At 40.4% G+C, this 22,648-nt stretch overlaps 1 protein-coding gene and 1 pseudogene across 2 annotated transcripts in view; one reads left to right on the forward strand and one right to left on the reverse strand.

Annotated features, from left to right (window-relative positions):
- Positions 1-292: 292 nt before the first annotated feature.
- Positions 293-22,648, reverse strand: part of Usp32 (ubiquitin specific peptidase 32) — a 123,023-nt gene continuing 100,667 nt past the window's right edge. For both annotated transcript variants that reach the window (XM_040749385.1, XM_040749383.1), the window contains exons 28-34: positions 18,856-18,942; positions 17,207-17,327; positions 12,612-12,803; positions 8,971-9,259; positions 5,228-5,652; positions 3,270-3,362; positions 293-2,495 (exon numbers count right to left, since the gene is read on the reverse strand). In XM_040749385.1, the coding sequence (XP_040605319.1) occupies positions 2,322-2,495; positions 3,270-3,362; positions 5,228-5,652; positions 8,971-9,259; positions 12,612-12,803; positions 17,207-17,327; positions 18,856-18,942 (1,381 nt within the window). In that variant the 3' untranslated portion in view covers positions 293-2,321. The remainder of the gene's footprint in view (positions 2,496-3,269; positions 3,363-5,227; positions 5,653-8,970; positions 9,260-12,611; positions 12,804-17,206; positions 17,328-18,855; positions 18,943-22,648) is intronic.
- LOC121141616 lies at positions 6,180-6,275 on the forward strand (annotated as a pseudogene).

Genomic DNA, 22,648 nt, shown 5'->3' on the forward strand with positions numbered 1-22,648 from the left:
CCAAGACAGGGTTTCTATACACAGCCCTGACTGACCTGGAACTCGTTCTGTAGACCTGCCTCTGCCTCCTGAGTACTGGGGTTAAAGGTGTGCGCCATCACTGCTCAGCTGACACCAGCTGCTCTCTACCCTGTAAATGTGAGCCATATTTAGGTTACAATTCACCTGGACACTGCAGGCACCTCTTTCTATCACAACAGTTTCGACCCCCTCTAAGGTGGAACATCCCTCTTTGTAAGTGGGATTGATATTATGCACACAGAGAATTAAACAGGATCACAGAGAGAAAGGCTGAAGAAACAAGCTCTTTGTGTTTACTTGTGCAAGGAAAAACCACATGTGGACATCTGCAGTATTTAATTTGTTTGGGTAATAGTTACAGATAAACAGGTACACGCCATATACAATGACCAATACTTTTTTATACAGTTCATATTCAGTACATCAAGACTATCTTATTTACACTCTATGTACATCAATGTCTTCCTAAAGTCAGTGCATTGTCAACAAGTTTTATACAGAAATTTACAAGGTGAATGTAGTTAATAGTTAATTTAATAAATTTTCTGCTAGTTCTTGAATTTAAAAAATTAATTACAACTGATATAACAAACACAGATCAAACAACATTAGTAGATTGTGCTACCTGCTCAACTAAAACATCTGTAAGGAAATTACTGAAAATTTTCCACTTTTTCATGGGACTTGTTCAGGTAGGAGTGGACATTTCAAGTATGAAAACTTTGAATCTATGAAGTATGCATTTTGTGTGACTTTATTACATCACTCCTTTCAGGCCACTCCTTCCTTTTAAGTACACTCACGTTTCTGAAGGGATGTAAGCCCAGGCAGTTGCTTAAGACAACATTTCCATGTGCACTGAAACTAGGCGCTCACTGGTCTCAGCTATCCGAGCACAAACACTAACTGCATTGGTATTTACTACTGTGAGGAAGGGAGGGTACTTGGATCTGACAACAAATGAGAATCAACTTCCAGGATCTTGATGAATTTTTAAGAGCTCAAAAAATAAGGTGAGAATTTCCCTTGACTTCACAACACAGGAAAAAAGCTGCCAGAAATAAATGACATTTATACTTTTGTTCCAGTTTTGAATACGTAGAAAAAAGAGAGCAAATAAACACAATTTTTGATGACTAGTGCAAAAAAAAAAAAGTTGAAGGAGCAAACATGCAAACAACCAGAGTTTGCTTCCTAAACCTAGCAGTTTCTTTAGCAATACTTACAAACTATTAATGTTGGATGTATTTTTGTTTTTAAATTTCACACTCTGATGGAATTAATTTATAGCCCTTAGAGCCTTTAAAGTACGAGCACAACTCTTTGCATGTGTTCTCTCTTTTAAAGTGCAAAATGAGAAACAAAGAAAAACAAAAACAAAACAACCAAAAAACCCCACCACTAACAGGAAACACGTGTGGCTTCTGCATACCTTCCTAGAAACTATTTGTGCAACATGTGAATGGTACTATGATGCAAACCCTGGCAGCTGCCACCCCAAGCAGTGCGCATGTGGGGACATTTCAAGTATCTTGAATAAGCCCCTGCAGGAGGGCTGCCTGGACTGGACTTCTCCTTGTCGCTGCACTGAGACTGGGCAGAAGACACATGGTTTAGAGTCAATTGAGTTCAGATCAACCTCCATAGCTTCTGCCACCAATCACTGTTTCAAACAAACTCAACAAGAACAAAACCACCCCCTCAAAAAAAAAGAAAAAAAGAAAAAGAAAAAAAGAGACACAGAAATAAGAGGGAAATGGTTCAAAAATTTGAAAAAATCTGTGCCCACACTGTAAGAATCATCTGCACCTCTTCATGATCTTGCTTTCTCCATTTGTCAATACAATGGAATGAAACTTCAGGAAAAAGGAGGTAGCATGTCATGTCGTCCCCAGACAACATTTCAACTTTTTTTAAAACTTCAATTCCAAGGAAATCCTTAGTATCCTGTTATGATTATTGGTAAACTCTATACCCACTACAAGTTTGTTCATTAACTGGACAAGCACATTAAATTCTTAATTGGTCCCAGGTGATTGGTGCCAAACCCTCTTGTTTACAGGCTAATGGTGGGATCTGCCTGAAAGTTCTCCACGGGATAGCTTGTGAGAGACTTCAAAACAAAATTATTACTATTCTTAAAGTTGACGGCTATTTTAATTAGGACTTTTATTTTGTGCTTCAGGTCACAGGATAAAATAACTACATTTAACCTGCTTTTCAGTGATGATCCTGCCAAGTCTAGCTACAAGGAGTTACCTCCCGTACCACCAGCCCATCTAGCAGCCAGAGTGGTAGCTTTACTGTAACACACAGTACTTCTTGTAGTCAGATTCGAAGTCTTCATCCATGCTGCTTGTGTCTGCCATCTTTTTGCCATCAATCTTTGGCAGAAACTGTGCACAGTCTATCCCCTGCTGCTCATAGAAAAGAATGTAGGCAGAGTCGGTGTCAATTTCATCTGGGTGAAGTTCCTATAGGGATAAGAAAAGGCTTTAATTTAAAAAAAAAAAAAGCCACTGCTGTGTTGGCTCTTAGTCCTTTCCAGGAAGACCAATTCTCTCCAAGTCTAACTCTGACTCCTCAAATCAATTATCTTACACTGTACTGAAAAGGAGTCTCATTTCTTTCAATCTTTGTTTTTGGGGAAACATTCTAACCATAGGCAAATGAATGCCCTAACCCTCATTCGACTTATTATTATTATTATTTGGTTGGTAAGAGAGAGTTTTCTTTTGGAACACAGTCTCATGTAGCCCAGACGCCTTAAAGGCATTTCAGTAGAGGGACATGACCTTCAACTCCCAATCCTGCCTCCACTTCCATCAAAGGTGTGGCCACCATATTCAACAAACCCCATCAAATTCCAACAGGTAAGAAAATATCAGCATTGGAGAGTTCAGGTCATTGGTAAAGTCTTTCCTAACATGTGTGTCACCCTGGGTTTGATGTTCCATGTGGGTAGGGCATGGGGAGACACACATAATAGACAGGACACAATCTACTCAAACCCAAAAGATTGAAGTCTTATTACATTAACTAGCACCTTCTTTTTGTTTACTATTCCTATCTTCACTTCATCCCCAGCTTTCCCATCACCTTTGTTTTAACACTGAAGTACATTTATGTGAAGACCTTCACACAAACACATTGTTTCCTGTTCAGCAGAAAGCTATTATCTCAATAATGATTCCCAAATTTGTTAGCATTCTGCTTCTAATTTTCATTTAAAGATTGAGAATATTTACCTTACAGCTGCTGTCATTGTAACAGTACCACTTGCAGTTTGGGTTTTTGGCATAAGTGACATAATGGCCCCCACCCAGAATTCCTGAATGGCACTAAAGAGAGAAGAGAGTGGTAGTATGTTAGTATTTAACAGTACTTAGCCAGGGCACAGTGCTAAGATCTGGTCAAGAGAACACTGACCACTTAGTAAGGAAAACAGTGTGTGAAATCACCTAATGTTTTCAAAAAGCAGACTCTTTATACACACACACACACACAGTTCACATATGTGTATGTGCTTAAAGATAGTGTCAGTCAGCCGGGCGTTGGTGGCACACGCCTTTAATCCCAGCACTCGGGAGGCAGAGGCAGGCGGATCTCTGTGAGTTCGAGGCCAGCCTGGTCTACAGAGCCAGTTCCAGGACAGCCTCCAAAGCCACAGAGAAACCCTGTCTCGAAAAATCAAAAAACAAAGAATAAAGACAGTGTCTTGCTATAAATCCTAGGTTGGCTTCAAACTAGAGATCCTTTTACTTCAGGTCTCAAGTGCTAAGATTAGAGAGGCATGTGCCACCAAGTCTGGCCCTGTAACAATTATTTAGGAAGCAAAATTTCCTTAGGGGGAAAATTTATTTATTTTAAAGATTTATTTATTTATTATGTATACAACATTCTGCCCCCACATATGCCTGCACACCAGAAGAGGGCACCAGATCTCATTATAGATGGCTGTGAGCCATCATGTGGTTGCTGGGAATTGAACCCAGGATCACTGGAAGAGCAATCAGTGCTCTTACCCACTGAGCCATCTATCTCTCCAGTTCCCGGGGGAAAATTTTTTTTGGGGTTTTTTACAAGACAGGGTTTCTTTGTATTGTTTTGGAGGCTGTCGATCCAGCCCAGTCCTAGAACTCACAGAGATCTGCCTGCCTCTGCTTCCAGAGTGTTGGGATTAAAGGTGTGTGCCACCACCGCCCGGCTGGAAAATTTTTTTTTTTAAATTTTTTTGGTTTTTCGAGACAGGGTTTCTCTGTGGCTTTGGAGGCTGTCCTGGAACTAGCTCTTGTAGACCAGGCTGGCCTCGAACTCACAGAGATCCGCCTGCCTCTGCCTCCCGAGTGCTGGGATTAAAGGCGTGCGCCACCAACGCCCGGCTTGGAAAAATTTTTTTAAACAGAAGAGAGCACAAACAGTTAATGCTTTGAATCAAATTATACTAATTACATGGCCATTGTCTAAATCATATTGAGAGAAGGTCAAATTTTCTTTTTAAACTTTTTTTTTGTTTGTTTTTTTGAGATAAGGTTTCTCTGTGACTTTGGAGGTTGTCCTGGAATTAGCTCTTATAGACCAAGCTGGTCTTTTTTTTTGGTTTTTCCAGACAGGGCTTCTCTGTATTGTTTGAAGGCTGTCCTGGAACTCACTCTGTAGACTAGGCTAGCCTCGAACTCACAGAGATCCGCCTGCCTCTGCCTCCTGAGTGTTGAGATTAAAGGTGTGCGCCACCAACGCCCAGTTCTTTTTAAACTTTAAAAAAATTTTTTAAATTTAATGCTCAGCAAGTAAGCAAATTCTGAAAAACTGCCAGCTGATGAATGAATGAAGACAAGAGAACAAACTTCTGAGACAGGATTTCTCTGGTAGGTCCAGCTGTGTCTGGAACTAGCTCTGTAAACCATGAGACCCTCAAACTCAGACATCCGCCTGCCTCTGCCTCCAAGCACTGGATTAAAAGCATTCGCCACCATGCTCAGCTTAGACTATTTTTTAAAATGAATGATTTATTTATTATATTTACAGTGTTCTGTCTGCATGTATGACTGCATGTCAGAAAAGTGTACTAGATATCATTATGGATAGTTGTGAGCCACCATGTGGTTGCTGGGAATTGAGCTCAGGACCTCTAGAAGAGCAGCCAGTGCTCTTAACAGCTGAGCCCCCCAAGAATATTTTTTGAAATCTACGTAATATCACTTACCGAAATTGCATATAGATTATAAATAGGTTTACTATGAATATCTTCTCTTTGGTCATCAGTGATGTCTTCTTCACTATGGTTTCCAAGCTGACCATTATTATAGCCATTGCCACATGCCTCATGCTCATAAAGGAATCCATTAGCCAAAGTGCTCTCATGATCCAGAGGAGTGACCAGCTCAGGCTGGCTGCCTCCCAACATATGTCCTCGGCTCAAGGTATCAGCTAGTTCAAATGTTTGCCCAGCCCCGTTCTCTTTGCTGGCATCCAAATTCTCCTTACTACCGGACAATTTATTTTTGCTGCCAATTTGAGGCAGCCGCAACCTCCCTTTGCTCCTGCCCAAAGTCCGTGGGCTGCTGTTAGGGCTGCTGTTTTTGCTGGAGGGACAGCTGGCTCCACTTTTTCTTGATGAAGAAGGTGAACCTGTGAAAGAGACAGGGAAAGATTTTGAAGTCAAATGCCACAAGCTAAATTTGATACCAACTGGTAACACTGAAGCTCACTTCCCAAATGTACACATAAAGATAGGAATGCTGACTGCCTACTGTCACTCCTTGTTTACACAGCTTGTGACAGCTATTCTTGGCTATTAACTTGACTACGTCTGGAATTAACTAAAACCCAAGTGGCTGGGTACACCTGTGAGGGATTTTTCCTAATTAAATTATTTGAAGTGGGAACACTCATTTCTTATTTGCATCTTTTGAGAGGTGGGTAGATAAATCTTTAATTCAGATTTTTAGGGCACTTATCCATCCATCCATCCATCCATCCATCCATCCATCCATCCATCCATCCATCCATCCATCATGGTTTTTTAAGACAGGGTTTCTCTGTGTAACAGCCTTGGCTGTCCTGAAACTCATTTGTAGACCAGCATGGCCTCAAACTCAAGAGATCGGCTTGCCTCTGCTCCAGAGTACTAGAATTAAAGCCATGTGCCACCATGCTTCCTTTGGCAATAAATATACTAAAACTGGAATGATACAGAGAAGATTTAGCATGGTCCCTGTGCAAGGATGACATGCAAATTCACGAAGATATGTGCCACCACCACTGACCCAAATCCAGATCCTTTGAGGTAGTAAAACCCACCTAACTTGGACCACACCTTCTGGTGGCAGCCTATATAAAGCACACGGAAGAAGAAAGCTTTCACTATCTGTTTGCTGATTCTCCATCTTGATGCAAGTCAATTCTTTGTTTGCATCTTTGGGATTCTGGTGTATGCTGTTTGTTTTTGGTTTTTTCCAGACAGGGTTTCTCTGTGGCTTTTGGAGGCTGTCCTAGAACTAGTTCTTGTAGACCAGGTTGGTCTCGAATTCACAGAGATCTGCCTGCTTCTGCCTCCTGAGTGCTGGGATCAAAGGTGTGCACCACCAATGCCTGGCTCTGGTGTATACTGAAGACCAGCTGAGACATCCACACTAGTGGACTGGACAACTACTGATTCTTGAACCTTTCACTGGTAGGCAGCCATTATTGGACTACCTGGACCACAGCCTATATCCCATTCTAAAAAATCCAATATATATATTATATATATGTGTATATTCATTCTTTCAGTTCTGTTCCTCTTGAGAACCCTAATACACAACTAATAAAACAAAAGTGAAAATGTAGAGTACTTTGTAGGCATTACAAAATCATAGAAAGGTGATTTATGTCATATTCAGCTCACAACAATGAATTTTATAAATGCAGTCTTGGAGGGTGTGGTCTTGTTACTCAGGAAACTAAAGCAGAAGAGTTCTAAGTTTAAGGCCAGCCTGGGCTACACAGTAAGTTCCAGGCCAGCTTGTACCACCATAGCAAGATCCTGTTTCAAAAGCCAAAAACAAGATGGGTGGTGGTGGTGAAAACTTTTAATCTCAGCACTTGGGAAGCAGAGGCAGGTATATCTCTGTGAGTCCAAGGTCAGACTGATTTACAGAGTGAGTTCCAGGACAACTACAGCTGTTACACAGAGAAACCCTGTCTTGAAAAACCAAATACAAAGAAAAACAAATTACCAAGGACCCCTAGAACTTGTGTTTAGATGCATTTTACCTGTATGTATGTCTCATGTTAGAAATGAAGACTGAGGGGTAGGCTTGGTGGCACATACCTATAACTCTAGCTGCTTGAGACACAAGGAGGACTGAAAGTTTAAGGCCAGTCCAGGGAACAGTAAGATCCAGTTAAGGATGGGAAACTTAGTGAGATGCTACCTCAAAACAAAAAAAGAGGCTAGAGATACATTAAAGTGGGAGAGCACTATCTAGCTTGTGTGAAATCCTGGATTCAATACCTAGCAAAATGAAGGAAAAAAAAAACATAAAAACTTGGAGGAATTAAAAACTATGCAATACTCAACCATTTATTTCACTGGAAAAAGGTTAATCTAGCTATATGAAATTTTCCCTGACTCCACGGTACATTTTTCGGAGAATGAAAGTAAAATTCACACAGAGGGCTGAAGCTGTAATTGGTGGGAAAATGGTAAAAAGAATCATATATACTTAGTATTCTTCACCTGTGGATACCACAAGATCCAAATAATTACAGATCTGACTTACTAAAAAAATTACATTTTTACTCAAACATACAGATTTCTTTTACATGATTTCATAAATATTAAAATAGCTATTTACACACCACAGTGTAATAGCTATTTACTTAATCAAATCTATCTATCTATCTATCTATCTATCTATCTATCTATCTATCTATCTATCTATCTACCTACCTACCTACCTACCTACCTACCTACCTATCTGTGTGGGTACACATACCATAGTATTTATGTGTAGTCAGAGGACAACTTGAAAGAGAGGTCAGCTCTCTCCTATCATGTGAGTCTAGGGGCTGAATTTAGGTATCTTTATCCACTGAGCAATTTTGCCGGCTCTTACTTCCTGGGCTATCTTAAAATTTAGAATTCTGCCCAGCACTCGGGAGGCAGAGGCAGGTGGATCTCTTGAGTTCGAGGCCAGCCTGGTCTACAGAGCGAGTTCCAGGACAGCCTCCAAAACAATACAGAGAAACCCTGTCTCGAAAAACCAAAAAAAAAAAAAAAAAAAAATTAGAATTCTGGGACTGGAGAGATGGCTCCTGGTTAAGAGCACTCACTGGCTGTTCTTCTGGAGGACCCAGGTTCAATTCCCAGTGCCCACATGGAAGCTCACAACTGTGTGTAACTCCAGTTCCAGGAAATCTTATACCAATGTACATAAAATAAAATGAAAAAAAAAAAAAACCAACAACAAAAACAAAACAAAACAAAAAAACCTTAGAGTTCCCCTGCTTTAGTTTTCTAAGAACTGGGATTACAGGTGTATGTTATCTCACCCTTCTGTCTTGGATGGGGTATTATAAAAGCTTTATCATCTTGCGGTCTGAGATCCTGAACATAAAACAAAAATGGAAAAAAAGAAAAACCAAAAAAAAAAAAAAAGTGGCTAAACACCAGCGTTGATATCTTTCTGCTTCATGACTGCGGACAGATGCAACCACTACTATGCATTACTACTGCTCGTATTTCAAAATACTTGGGGTATTTTCTCCATTTTACAAATGACAAAGGAGAATCTAGATTTATGGAGAATATTATCTTGGGCTAAAAGTCACAAAGCTGAAATACAAATTATTGGTCCAGAACAGAAGGTAGCTGGAGTTACAAAGCAAGACTATTACTTGAAAACTCGGAAGGAAAGAAGGAAGGGAGGGAGGGAAGCAGGGAGGGAGGGTCCTTCCCCTTACCTTTTGGGCTACTGGTGATATTTGCACTGAGTGAAGACGGGCTCTTGCTCAGGAGCACATCCTCCTCCCCTGCTGAGCTCTGGACATCCATTTTCTTCACATCTCCTCCTGAAATCCTTAGCTCAGAGACGTCGTCCCCCTGGGGTGTGAGTGGTTTATGCTGGCAAAGAGCTGGGTCTCTTGGTACTAAAAAAGCACTAGGGTCAAAACTTTCACGAGGAAATTTAACAATTTTCTGTGATTTTATCCACCGTCCATTTACAAACTGAAATCGTTTAAGGTGAATAATCTGAAGGAGAAAAGGTAGGAACAATTGTATTCAAGGATTCTGAAGAACATTCAACATTTGCACATTCTTAACTATCTCAAATACAAGGCCTTTTCTGTTTTGTTTTGTTTTTTTTGGGGTTTTTGAGACAGGGTTTCTCTGTGGCTTTGGAGGCTGTCCTGGAACTCGCTTGGTAGTCCAGGCTGGCCTCGAACTCACAGAGATCCGCCTGCCTCTGCCTCCCGAGTGCTGGGATTAAAGGCGTGTGCCACCAACGCCCGGCTGTTTGTTTTGTTTTTTAAAACAGGTTTTTCTGTGTAGCCCTGGCCATCCTGGAACTCACTCTGTAGACCAGGCTGGCCTCAAACTCAGAGATCCACCTGCCTCTGCCTAATAGGATTTTATAAAGATGTGTGCCAATATGCCCGGTCAAATTTAAGTTTTAAATAAATGTTTTTATTCCTTGTTTTATATGATGGCTATATGTATATATGCAAATGACAAAGTCATCAAACCTTAAATTCAAAAATCTATGCATTCAACTGTATGTTAATCATACCTTATACTAAAAAAAAAATTTCCTTTTTCTTACCTTCCCAGGTTCAAGTCTGCCCCTGCCCACTTCTTCCTTTCCTTCACTTTCACTTCTGGAGCTAACTAAATGAATGTTATCAATTTCATGAGTATTAATCCTTGGGAAGCTATTATGGTCAAGGAAAGGAAAATCTCCATTTCTTTTAACAGAATAGTAGGATGATGACACAAATCTTTTAAAAAAATTTCTAGAAAATCTGGCTATAGGCAAGCCAGTAAGCAGTACTTCTCCACAGTCTCAGAGTTCCTGCTTTTAGGTTCCTGCCCGGACTTCCCTGGATGATGAACTATGATATGGAAGTGAGAGCAAAATAAACCCTTTCCGCCCCAAGGTGTTCTGGTCATGGTGTTTCATCATAGCAACAGAAAGCCTAAGATATAAATTGGTACCAGGGATGGAGTATTGCTGTGACTACTTGTTTTGGGGAGGATTGTGGAAGATTTTGGAACCTTGGGGTAGAAGGTTCATTGAATGCTGTTATGGGAACTCAGAAGATAATGCCTCCAGCAAGTGCAGGTGATGGGGGAAGTAAAGGCTCTATTAGGGATGCTTGTGTGATATTTTGAAATATGGACTACTCAAGTAAAATCTTTGCTTTGCTGTGACACTTAATGCTGGTAAGAAGGAACTGAGAAATTAGCTGTATTTAAAGAGACCAGCATCATCGAGGATTGTAAATCTGAGAGCATTTCCTCAAGGTCAGCACAAAGAAGCTGTGGTCCAGAAGGGACTGCAGCTACATCTCAGGCTGCCACCCAAACTTGGTAGTGTATAGTATAAGGGTCACCTGGTGGATCTGGTTTTAAAAGTATGAAGGCTGGGCCGGTTGTTGGTGGCACACGCCTTTAATCCCAGCACTTGGGAGGCAGAGGCAGGCGGATCTCTGTGAGTTCGAGGCCAGCCTGGACTACCAAGCGAGTTCCAGGACAGCCTCCAAAACAATACAGAGAAACCCTGTCTCGAAAAACCAAAAAAAAAAAAAAAAAAAAAAAAAAAAAGCATGAAGGCACTGTGTAGCAGGGTTAGAGTCCTGAAGACAGGCATTATGCATGCCAACATTCTCTCTCCCTCTCCCTCCCTCTCCCTCCCTCTCTCCCTCCCTCTCCCTCCCTCTCTCCCTCCCTCTCCCTCCCTCTCTCCCTCCCTCTCTCCCTCCCTCTCTCTGACTGCTGGGTGTAGAACAGTGCACCTTTCCCTCCCACCCTTCTTTCCCTTGTAGGGTGTCTGTAGTACTTGTAAATGCATGAAGGGGGAGGTCAGATGACAATCTTTTTTCTCCCCTTTCACTGCTAAGCACATCAGGCTAGCTAGTACACAAGTTTCCAGTGATTCTCCTATCTTCTGACAGAGGACTTACTGTGTCTGGCTTTTATGAAGCTTCTGGGAATCTGAACTTAGGATTCTCAGGCTGTGTTTTAAGTACTTTTACTCAACTGAGCCAAATCTCCACATCTCTTACTTTTTATTTATTTACTTATTTTTGAGTAGCTCAGGCTAAACTGGAACAAATGGTAAGCCTCTCATCTCAGCTTCCCAAGTGCTGACATTACAGACATGGGTCTCTGTGTCTGGTGAGAAAATGGCTTTGTAATTAATCTGTCTTTATAAACTCTGCTGATGGGCAACCAGAGGCAGGAAAGTCAACCAAATCTGAGAAACACAGCTCTGTGCTCTGGTATACATGCACAGCAGTGTGCACAGCCACTCCATTCTTCACTGGGCATGGAAGCTCCTGAACTGACTGCTTTCCTAAGTATGTGCTAGCCTAAAATTTCCTCTTTTGTGGGACTAGAAGGGCTTTTATTCTCTTTTGGAATTTAAAGTCACTAGGTTATCATATTGTTAGTACTTCTCATGTTTCACTAGACTGCAGTTACTTTCTCTCCTTCAAGGCTCTAGATTCAGTTATAGGATCTAGCATATATTTTTAGAACAATTCATTTCTCTGTTCAACATAAAAATCTTGCATAGAAAAGTTCATTCATGCCGGGTGTTGGTGGCGCACGCCTTTAATCCCAGCACTCGGGAGGCAGAGGCAGGCGGATCTCTGTGAGTTCGAGGCCAGCCTGGTCTACAAGAGCTAGTTCCAGGATAGCCTCCAAAGCCACAGAGAAACCCTGTCTTGAAAAACCAAAAAAAAAAGTTCATTGGCGGTGGTGCTCACCTTTAATCCCAGAACTTGGGAGGCAGAGGCAGGTGAATCTCTGTGAGTTTGAGGCTAGCCTGGTCTACAAGCAGTTTCCAGGACAGGCTCCAAAGTTACACAGAGAAACCCTGTCTTGGAAAAAAAAGAAAAACCCTAAAAAACAAAAAAGCTCATTTATTCATTCATCTATTCCTTTATTTTAAAAGAAAAGATTGTTTTTAATTACAAGCATGTGTTTGAACATCTTTGTGCTGTATACGTGTACAAGAGAGCAGGTATCTCCCTAGGGCTGGGAACCAAAATCAGGCCCACTGAGCCATCTCTTCAGCTCCCAATCGCTTCTCCTTTTCTTCCTCCCTTCCTTTCTTTCCTTTTGAGTCAAGGTCTTACTTTGCAGTGTAGGTTGGCAAGAAACTCACTATGTTACCTAAGCTTGCTATGTTTTTGGTGATCCTCCTGTCTCAGCCTCTTAAATTCTGGGATCACAGGTGTATGACATTATATCCAAGTATAAAAAGGTTTTAAACATAGCTACAGGAAGTATCTTATCCTCACAAATAGTATCTTATCCTGCTAGTCATTTCTCTCATTTACACTAGACTACTCTCATAGAGGCAAGGCTATTAACATACCAGAATTGGAGGAAGCCTCCAGAGGTCCAGCTTCTTAGTTGCTAAACAGTGAGTTTTACACTTGGAGCAGTAGTACATCTCATTTTCCCCCAGCTCCTCCTCACTGGTGAAGGCACGGAGACAGCTGTCCAGGTTGATGGGCTCAGCCTGTGCTCGACGACTCTGCTCCACGCTTTCATGCTCCTCTACAACCTACAAGAGGAGGAAACAGAATAAACCTGAATTGTGCAGAGGGCACTTAAAATAAACACAAGACATGTAGCATCTTCTCAGTTACTCACTTGCTCTTACACAGCTGATATGTATGTGGGGGAATACAACCCAAACTCAAGAGTCTCTGAGAAACACAACACACATATGTATTCACAAGCATCCTATCAATGACATCCTGGACTAAATGCCTATTTATACAACCAAATTTGTCTCATGTAGCTCAGGCTGGCCTTGAATTCACTATGTAACTGAGGATGACCTTGAACTTCTGATCTTTCTGTTTAACTGAATAGAAATCTTCTCAGAACTGAAATATTCTCTCCAAGGAGCTGAAGAGATAGCTCAGTCACTAAGAGCCTTGGCTGCTCTTTGAGGAGTGTCCAGTGCCCATGTGAGGCATAACAACTATCTGTAATTCCGGGTCCAGGGGATCGCATGCCCTCTTCTGGCCACTGCAGGCATTGTACACGTGTACACAGATATGCAGGCAAAACATCCTCACTACTTTAGGGGCATAGGCAGGAGGATCTTTGTGAGTTCCAGGCTAGGTGTCATCATTATATGTTTCATGACTCCATGTTTTGGAGGAAGGTAAAGGAGAGTAAGTGGATTAAATTCCTCTTGCAGGCTAGGCTGGTACTCTATCATGGAGTTGCTTCAGTTCAATGGAAGTACTTCTATCTGTGATGGCAACAAAATGAAGAGAAAGCTTCAAAAGAGCATACACTTGTTGATATAATCTCTAATTTCTGGGCAAAACTTTGGGGTCCAGGTAATCAGTATGATAAGCTTTGGGACAAGAAGGAGTTAAGTATGAGAATGGAGAGAGCAAAGGCTGGGAGTATAAATCAGCAGTAGTGTTTGCCTAGGGTGTTTTGAGGCTCTGGCTACAATTTCTAGCATCATAAAGAAAAAAGCCAAGCACAAACAGAGAACATAATGGAGTGGGGAGGAGTGTAGTAGGACAGAGAGGAATGAGAGAAGGAAGGCCCAAGTAAGCAATAGTGAAAGATTTTCTTCCCCATCTCATATCATGCTTACAACCCAACAAGCAATGGAGATGAGACTTGTTTGTTACCACTATGTATGAGAAGGTATGCCAGTGATTTGAAGGTCATCTGAGACTTCACATATGAATACTGATATTTTTCTTGCCAGGCAGAGCCTGTACTACAATCCCAACAATTATTGCCTCTTCTTGTCAAAGATCCCAGCATTCACTGCCCCACTTACTACCCTCCTCCACAGGTGAACTGTTTATCATCACCTGAGGCAATTTCCTATCTGTTACCTTTACTCTTGGGAACATGACTGCTTGGATTATGAACTGGCACATTTCAGCCCATTTCATTTAATGCAGGTTTTCTTTTTTTTTTTTTTTTTTGGTTTTTGAGCACTGGTTGCTCTCCCAGAGGACTTGTGTTCACTTCCCCGTAACCACATGGCAGCTAACAAATGTAACTCCAGTTCCAGTAGATCTGACACTCTCACACAAACATGTGTGCAGAAAACACCAATAAACGCTCATAAAATAAGTACAAATAAATTATATTAAAAAAGCCTAGCTCCTCAGAGGTCTGGGATGTAGGCATCAAAGCTAAAGGTGTTTGCTAGCTGTGGTAGTGCATGTCTTTAATCCCAGCACTGGTGAGGCAGAAGTAGGCAGATCTGAGTCTGAGGCTAGCCTAGCCTAGTCTACAGAGTGAATTTCAGGACACTCAGGGCTACACAGAAAAACCCTAACCAAGCTGGGTGGTGGCAGCACACACCTTTAATCGCAGCACTCGGGAAGCAGATCAGGTGGATCTCTGTGAGACTGAGGCCAGCCTGGTCTACAAAGCAGTTTTCAGGACAGGCTCCAAAATTATACAGAGAAACCCATCTTGAAAAACAAAATAAAACAAACAAAAAAAAAAACCCAGACAACCAACCAATCAAACAAACAAAAAAATCACTTGGGGTTAAACAACAAAAATACCCATACTAAGGCTGCTGAAAGGTTTAAATTTTTATAGAATAGGTTTTGATGTTTAAGTATTTTGGGGGAAGAAAATCCCTTTATGTTTGTGTAAAAGCACATTTTCTGTGTGCTATATTAACAACTCCATCCAGTTCAAGTGTGAGGGAAACCTACTTAGAAAGGTTTACCTGCTTTATAGACATGACTAGTGTATTTTGGTTAGTGTGTGTATTCATGTGTAATTGGCAGTAGGCCAGTTATATTTTAAAACTGCTACTTGTATAAATCACCCCTCTTTTCACAAACACCGTGGGCTTTGTGCATAATTTTTACAAATCTTGCATTTACCAGACTATCTTTCCACTGTTTGTGGGTTTTTTTTTAGCATTTTTATGGTTGATAAAATAAATATTACTTCTAAGCACTCACTCCTTTTTAACTCAAGTTAACTTGAACTTCAATCTATTGTGCTGTATTAGCTTGCCTCTTTATAATAATATGTAGTCTGTATGACAACTAGATGTCCAATTAATTGTCCTATAAGGTACAAATTTGTTAACTTTTGAAAGCAATTTAGTTTTAGGGCTGGAAATTCAGTGGAGTCAGAACTAAAGAGAACAGACTGGCTATATATAGGAAGTTCATCTACAATCCTTTATAGCTACTAATCACAAAAACCTAAACCTAGTTTGTTTTTAATCTGACACTCATTAAGAAGGTCACATATTAAGGTTCATGTGTTTTTAATAAATTTAATCAATCCATGATGCTTATAATTGGTAAATGTAAATAAATAAGGAAACTAACCTAATAGAAAACAAGGATGTATTAGAATGGGATTGGTATTTAGTTTCTGTATCAGACATCACAGATTATAAAAAAAGGCAGTAACTAGGTAGTCCATACACACAAATGTAGACTATCAGAGTATTTTTTTTTTTTTTTTTTGGTTTTTCAAGACAGGGTTTCTCTGTGGCTTTGGAGGCTGTCCTGGAACTCACTTTGTAGACCAGGCTGGCCTCGAACTCACAGAGATCCGCCTGCCTCTGCCTCCCAAGTGCTGGGATTAAAGGCGTGTGCCACCAATGCCCGGCTGACTATCAGAGTATTAAGGAATAGCATTTCAGCCGGGCATTATTTCAATAGCTCCAGAGTTACCACTGTGTAGTATATCACTGAAGGTGGAAGTGGGTGAGAATGACAGTTTATATGCAGGCGCTTCTATTAGGTAGATGTTCTTCTCAGATTGTACCACAGCCTTGCCAAAAAGGGAATGCTTTTAATAAATAAAGGAAATTTCTGACAAATAAAGAGGCATATAATAAACGTACTACAATTTGTTAGAAACTCCCTTGATTCTGTTTACTTCTCCACTAAACTCTTTCTGGGTTTTCCTTTTCTTTTCAGATGCTGGGGACTTAATCTAGGGCCCTGAACATGATGGGAAATGTTCTGTTATTGTGCCTATTAGTCTTTTTAAAAAAGTTTTTGAACCAGACATGGTAGTGTATAGCTTTAATTTAGCAGGGGCAGTCTGTCTATCTCTGTGATTATGAGGCTAGGTAGCTTACATAGTGATAACCTGAATCAATCAATCAATCAATCAATCAAACAAACAAACAAAAAAACCCACAAGACAAAAAGTTTTTTTTAAAATAAGGGTTATCACTATGTGGTTTCAGCTGGCCTGGAACTCATGACAACCCTTCTGCCTTATCCTGAGTTGTGGGATTACAGATGTATATTACCTATCATCATCATCATAATAATGATAATTATAATAATAAAAATTATTTACGTGTTAAGTGTTACTCTGTTTGAGTTTTTGCACAGCGGCTATAAGAGGTAGGAGGGAACCTGATCCCCTGGACCTGGAGTTACAAGGAGTTGTGAACCACTTGATGTGGGTGTTGGGAACCGAATCCAAGTTCTCTGTGAGAGCCATAAATACTCTTAGCTGCTGAGTCATCTCTCTAGCCCCTATAACTTCCTTTTAAAATATTAGTAATAAAAAAATTGTTTGTTTTTGTTATGTGTATTATGTGTATTTATTGGCCCTAGTAGCAACTGACTGTAGAAGTTAGGTGTGGCCAGGCGTTGGTGGCACACGCCTTTAATCCCAGCACTTGGGAGGCAGAGGCAGGCAGATCTCTGTGAGTTTGAGGCCAGCCTGGTCTACAGAGCTAGTTCCAGGACAGTCTCCAAAACAATACAGAGAAACCCTGTCTCGAAAAAAAAAAAAAAAAAAAAAAAAAAAGAAGTAGTTAGGTGTGAAAAAGTCAAGCAAACATGTCAGTATATGAAGTCTACAGAGAATGCCACTAGTTGTTTTTTGGGCTTTAGTTTAATTGTTATGATAGTTAAATTGGGAAACATTTCCCATTTAAAATCCATCATGTTATTCCCCTCCCCCAGCACTCACTCTTTCCTGTGATGTTTGATAGCGGAGGTGAAGGGCTGTAGGGTCCCAATCTACAGCAATACAGGCATTTCCAATGAAAGCTCTGTCTTCTCCACAATCAATTTTACAGCCTCTGCAAAATCTAAAAGGAGAATGCATTCATAGAGGAATAAACAATAAAGAATTAAAATGTTCTCAATTAGAAATACTCTTTAATCATAGAAACATATATACGACATGTATATATTTTACCTTTATAAAATACACACACACACAAAACACTCTAATATTTCTTTTCTCTTTATAATTTGTCAAATTCTAACTTTAGAACCTCATAAATGCTAGCCGGGTGGTGGTGGCGCATGCCTTTAATCCCAGCACTCGGGAGGCAGAGGCAGGCAGATCTCTGTGAGTTCGAGGCTGGGCTGGTCCGACAGCCTCCAAAACAATTCAGAGAAACCCTGTCTGGTAAAAAAAAAAAACAAAAAAAGAAAAAAAAACCCACAAAAAAGAACCTCATAAATGCAGTAATAAAAGTTAGTAATTTCGGCCGGGCGTTGGTGGCGCACGCCTTTAATCTCAGCGCTTGGGAGGCAGAGGCAGGCGGATCTCTGTGAGTTCGAGGCCAGCCTGGTCTACAAGAGCTAGTGCCAGGACAGCCTCCAAAGCCACAGAGAAACCCTGTCTCGAAAAACCAAAAAAAAAAAAAAAAAAAAAAAGTTAGTAATTTCAGGAATCATGTTTACAACTTTAAGTCTTTGGCTTTAACAATCACTTAACAGCTGTTAAGAAAGATACAAGTTTCATGGCAAGTAAAATGATATAGAAACCAGTTACTATTTGACATAAACTGAAAGAAAATATAAATTCATTGCTACAAAGCTGTGAGTAAGCTTATCTCTTTGTAAAATAGCACCTTAAGTATATATGTATACAAATTTATGGAGGCAGGTGCAAGGGCATGGCTGTAATGCCTACTAGACTTGTTTGTAATTATGTCTATTGCAATTTCCTAAAAGCTGACTTCAGATACTGTCCCTGCTGTAACAGTAATGACCCATCAAACTCTTGTAAAACCTCAGGAAAGATTATCAGAAAGGTTAGTAAGCAGATTATGTTCTACTACCTCAGAAAGAACGTTTGGACTAATAATAGCCATGTATGCATGACTGTAGCCAAAGTACTCAGGAGAGTCACTTGAGTCCTGGAGTTTGAGATCAGCCTGGGCAACACAGTGAGACTCCATTTAAAAAGGACCAAAGGAGGACTGGAGAGATGGCTCAGTGATTAAGAGCACTGGCTGCTCTCTCATAAGACTCAGGTTCAATTCCTAGCATCCACATGACAGCTCACAACTGTTTATGATTCCAGTTCCAGGGGATCTGACACATTAAATACAAAAATTAAAAAAGGATCAAAGAAAAAAAGAAAGTTTAGAATAAAAATATTTATCACTGGTTATGAATTTGGGGTGGAGTGTAATCTGTAAAATTACATGTTTGGAAACCAAATCTGTACTCTGGAGTTTACAAAGAAGAGATGGGCAATTCTCAAGTTTACCTGAAGCTTCTCATTATTCATGATTACATTCTAAATGGAAATATTTTATAAAAAAGTATTATGTTTGAAACTGAGTCTACTTAGACTGGTTTTATAGAAGGTGACTTTACCTATACCACGGGCACCAGGCACAGGAATTTCCATCTTTCTGTACAACTCGGAGGGTGAATGGATATTGATAGCCCATGCTGTCATCACTGGAAGAAGAAAACATACAAAGTGGTTTGAGAGCTCTTAAATTTATCTTGGGGAAGGAACACTTTCTACAGCAGCATACCATACTAACAGTTCCATGCTGCTCATCCTAATCAAACACAGGAGAGAGCATGTACTAGATAGACTGCCACTGGTCTTCCTCTTTTTACTTAATTTTTTTTTTCTTTTGAAACAGAGTGACACATTGGTCTCACACTTTCTGTGTGGCTGAGGATGGCCTTGAACTTGTGGTCCCCCTGCCCATACCACTCCAATGCTGAGACTGCAGGTGTGTAGCAATACCCCTGGTTTAGGTAATGCTGTGGCATGAATCCTGGGTCTTTTGCATGTCCTTTCCCAACTGAGTTACATCTGAAACCCACCTAGATGTTGTTTATAGTCTACTTTTTTTTCTTTTTGAGAGATTTTCTCTGTGCAGCCCAGCTATCCTGGAACTTACTACTGCTCACCTTAGCCTCTCAATTGTAATACCCCTTTCCCTACCTTAACTTCTTAAACTATCTTTAAAATTAACTTAAAAATTAATAACAATTAATTTTTGCCTTAAAAAAGATTTATAATTTTCTATGTATACAGTATTCTACTTGCATGAATGCCTGCACACCAGAAGAGAGCACCAGATCTCATTACAGATGGTTGTGAGCCACCATGTGGTTGCTGGGAATTGAACTTAGGACCTCTGGAAGAGCAGCCAATGCTCTTAACCTCTAAGCCATCTCTCCATCCCCCAACTGGGAGTTCTTCAAAGTTTAACAAAATATACCATTCCTTCCCTAAACAAGAAGCAACATAACAGCTCATATCCATCAAAATAGTAAGTTGGATACCTTAAATATATACAACTCTTGGGCTATAGGTGTAGCTCTGGGGTAAAGGTATTTAGGAAACACAAGACCACCCAAAGCTCCAACAAAACAATCCCACCAAGTTCTAGTTAATTATAGTTCAAGAAGCTTGGGGGGAAGGAGCACATACTTAACAGCTTATTTGGCAACTGGGAAAGGTTATCACATGGCTGCTAAAGGTAATTAAGCCATTTAAAGCCCCACTACAAAGACAGAAGTAAGCATATGTCTGGTACAGGAGCTCCTCATCTTTCTGTATAACAGAAATGATTACTGATAGACCTTATTATCCACTGGCATGTTCTACGCAAGTGAACAGCAACCAAGCCATCCAAAGAAAGGGACAGATGATAATCAAGCAGCACTTCAATCGAGGATGGAGCAGATAACAAGCTCAAATAACCCCATCCTTCCTTGTTACAGTTGGATACACTGTTTTTCAGTACTAGGGAGTAAACCAAGGGTGTTGGACATGCTAGGCTCATACTAGATCATTGGGCCATATCCCCAGGTCTCCTTTCATTTTTCATCTGGAGATAGGATATTACACTAAATTGTCCAGGCTAGCTGCAAACTCTTTCTAGTAGAGGAAGGTCTTAAAATTGCTATCCTACTACCTTAGCCTGGGGAGCAGCTGAGATTATGGGAATGTGACAGTCACTAGGCTTAGCTTCAGCTGGGATGTTCAAAGCCCCCTAGTGGACCATATATTGAAGGCAGAGTTCCCCTATTGAACAGTGGAAGAACCTTTAGGAGCACGAGCCTATCAGAATGAGTTAGGTCACTGGGAACATGTCCCTGAAGTGGATATAGGCATCTTGGTCCTTTCTTTCCTTCTGTTTCTTGGCCACCTTGAAGAAAGCAGATTGCTCAAGTACTTACTCCCCATCAAGATACACCTTGCTACAGGAGGTGCAAAGCAGGAAGGCCAACGATCATGGACTAAGATCAACCCAGAAGTATGAGCCAAAACAAAATCTGGCTATCACAGGTATTTGTAGCTAAACTTCTTCAACTTCCCTAGAACCTGGTTCTTTGTTTTCTGTGTATATATATATATTTTTCTTTTTCTTTTCTTTTTTTTTACAGATACTTTTGAAGAACAAAACCACCATTTGGTCATAGTGACCTATGCCTTTAATCCCAGCACTTGGGCAGCAGAGGCAAACAGATCTTTGTGAGTTTGAGGCCAGTTTAGTCTATATAGTGAGTTCCAGGACATTTAGAGCTATAAGGCAAGACCCTGTCTCAAAAAGGAAAAGGAGAAGAAAAAAGATTATACAGCAATATCCCTAGAAATTTATATTTTATTTATGGGTATGCGTATATGCATGCCATGGCATACATATGGAGGACAACTTGCGGGAGTCAGTTCTATCTTTCTACAATATGTGTCTTGAGGATCAGACCTGGTAGCAAGTATCAATACTGCTGAGGAATCTTGCCAGCCCTATTCCTTTGTGTCTGGTTTAGTGCATTTAGTGTATTTTCAAGGATCATTCATGCCATAGTGGTTCCTTACTTTTGATATAATATTGAACTGTACATAGTACATTTTAATTTACCTATTATTTGTTGATGGGAATTTGAGTTGTTTCAACCTTTTGGCCATTGTGACACATTAAGCTTATTTGATGGATACCAGAGGCATTTAGTAATTTTAGTTATAAATAGTTCAGTGTCTATTTCCAAAAGACAAACTTGGTTTCTAAAAAAATTTTTTTTTGTTTTTTCGAGACAGGGTTTCTCTATGGCTTTGGAGGCTGTCCTGGAACTAGCTCTTGTAGACCAGGATGGCCTCGAACTCACAGAGATCCGCCTGCCTCTGCCTCCCAAGCGCTGGGATTAAAGGCATGCGCCACCAACGCCCGTCGGTTTCTAAAATTTAATGCCTGAAGTACTTTTCTTTAGCCCACTCTTACCTCCATGCTCCACTTATACTAACACAGAGTTCATGGAGGTCAGCAAAGACTGTATTATGAAGCGCAGGCGATGGACCAGCCTGACTCCATCTTAAGGTCAGAAGCCATCTTACTCCTGTTCATTCCTGTTTTCTGTAAAACTTAAATTTGGCCAGGTCTCCACCCATTTTATGGAATTTGATATGTTCTACACCTTATACCCTGACCTCTGCCCTGATAAGACATTCTGCCAAATAAGTTTGTAGTGTTTATCCAAGTTCTACATAACCAAAATTGCTCAGAAAATCCTTAACCCTTGAAAACTCCCTAGCCTTGCAGTTCTGGGGTTAATATAAACCCCACCTTCTCCTGTGTTCAAGACTATTTTCTTAAGCCACACTTTAGGAAGATAGTACTGTCTGTTAGAAAATACAGTCTTGCATAATTTGACTAAAAAAATTTGGCTCAGTGGTCTTTACTCTCATTCAGTAGGATTAACACAGTGGGCAGTGTTCAGTCCTTATTCAGTCTCACTGACTTCAAACAATCAGTCATTTACTTTGGGTTGACCATTCATTCCTTTGTTTGTTTGAGACAGGGTCTTTCTATGTAGTGTTGGCTAACCTGAAACTCACCCTGTAGACCAGGGATCTGGCCTTGAACTCACAAAAATCCTTCTTCCTTTGCCTCCCAAGTGCTGGCATTAAAGGGGTGTTACCATTCAGTCTTGATTGGTCAGACATTACTGGTTGCTTCCTTCTTTTCCTTCCTTTCTGAACCTCTGATGTTGAAATGCATCAATAATTATGACTTGGACATAAATATCTACTTGTAAAAAAGAAATCTACTTGTTGGTGACAATGTATCTCCAGCAAAGGACATTCAAATTCACTCCCCACATGCACAACAGCTACCTTGAATTTAACTTGATTCCTGTCCTT

Source organism: Mesocricetus auratus, unplaced genomic scaffold (assembly GCF_017639785.1).
Source record: "Mesocricetus auratus isolate SY011 unplaced genomic scaffold, BCM_Maur_2.0 Super-Scaffold_100007, whole genome shotgun sequence".
Lineage (NCBI taxonomy): Eukaryota > Metazoa > Chordata > Mammalia > Rodentia > Cricetidae > Mesocricetus > Mesocricetus auratus.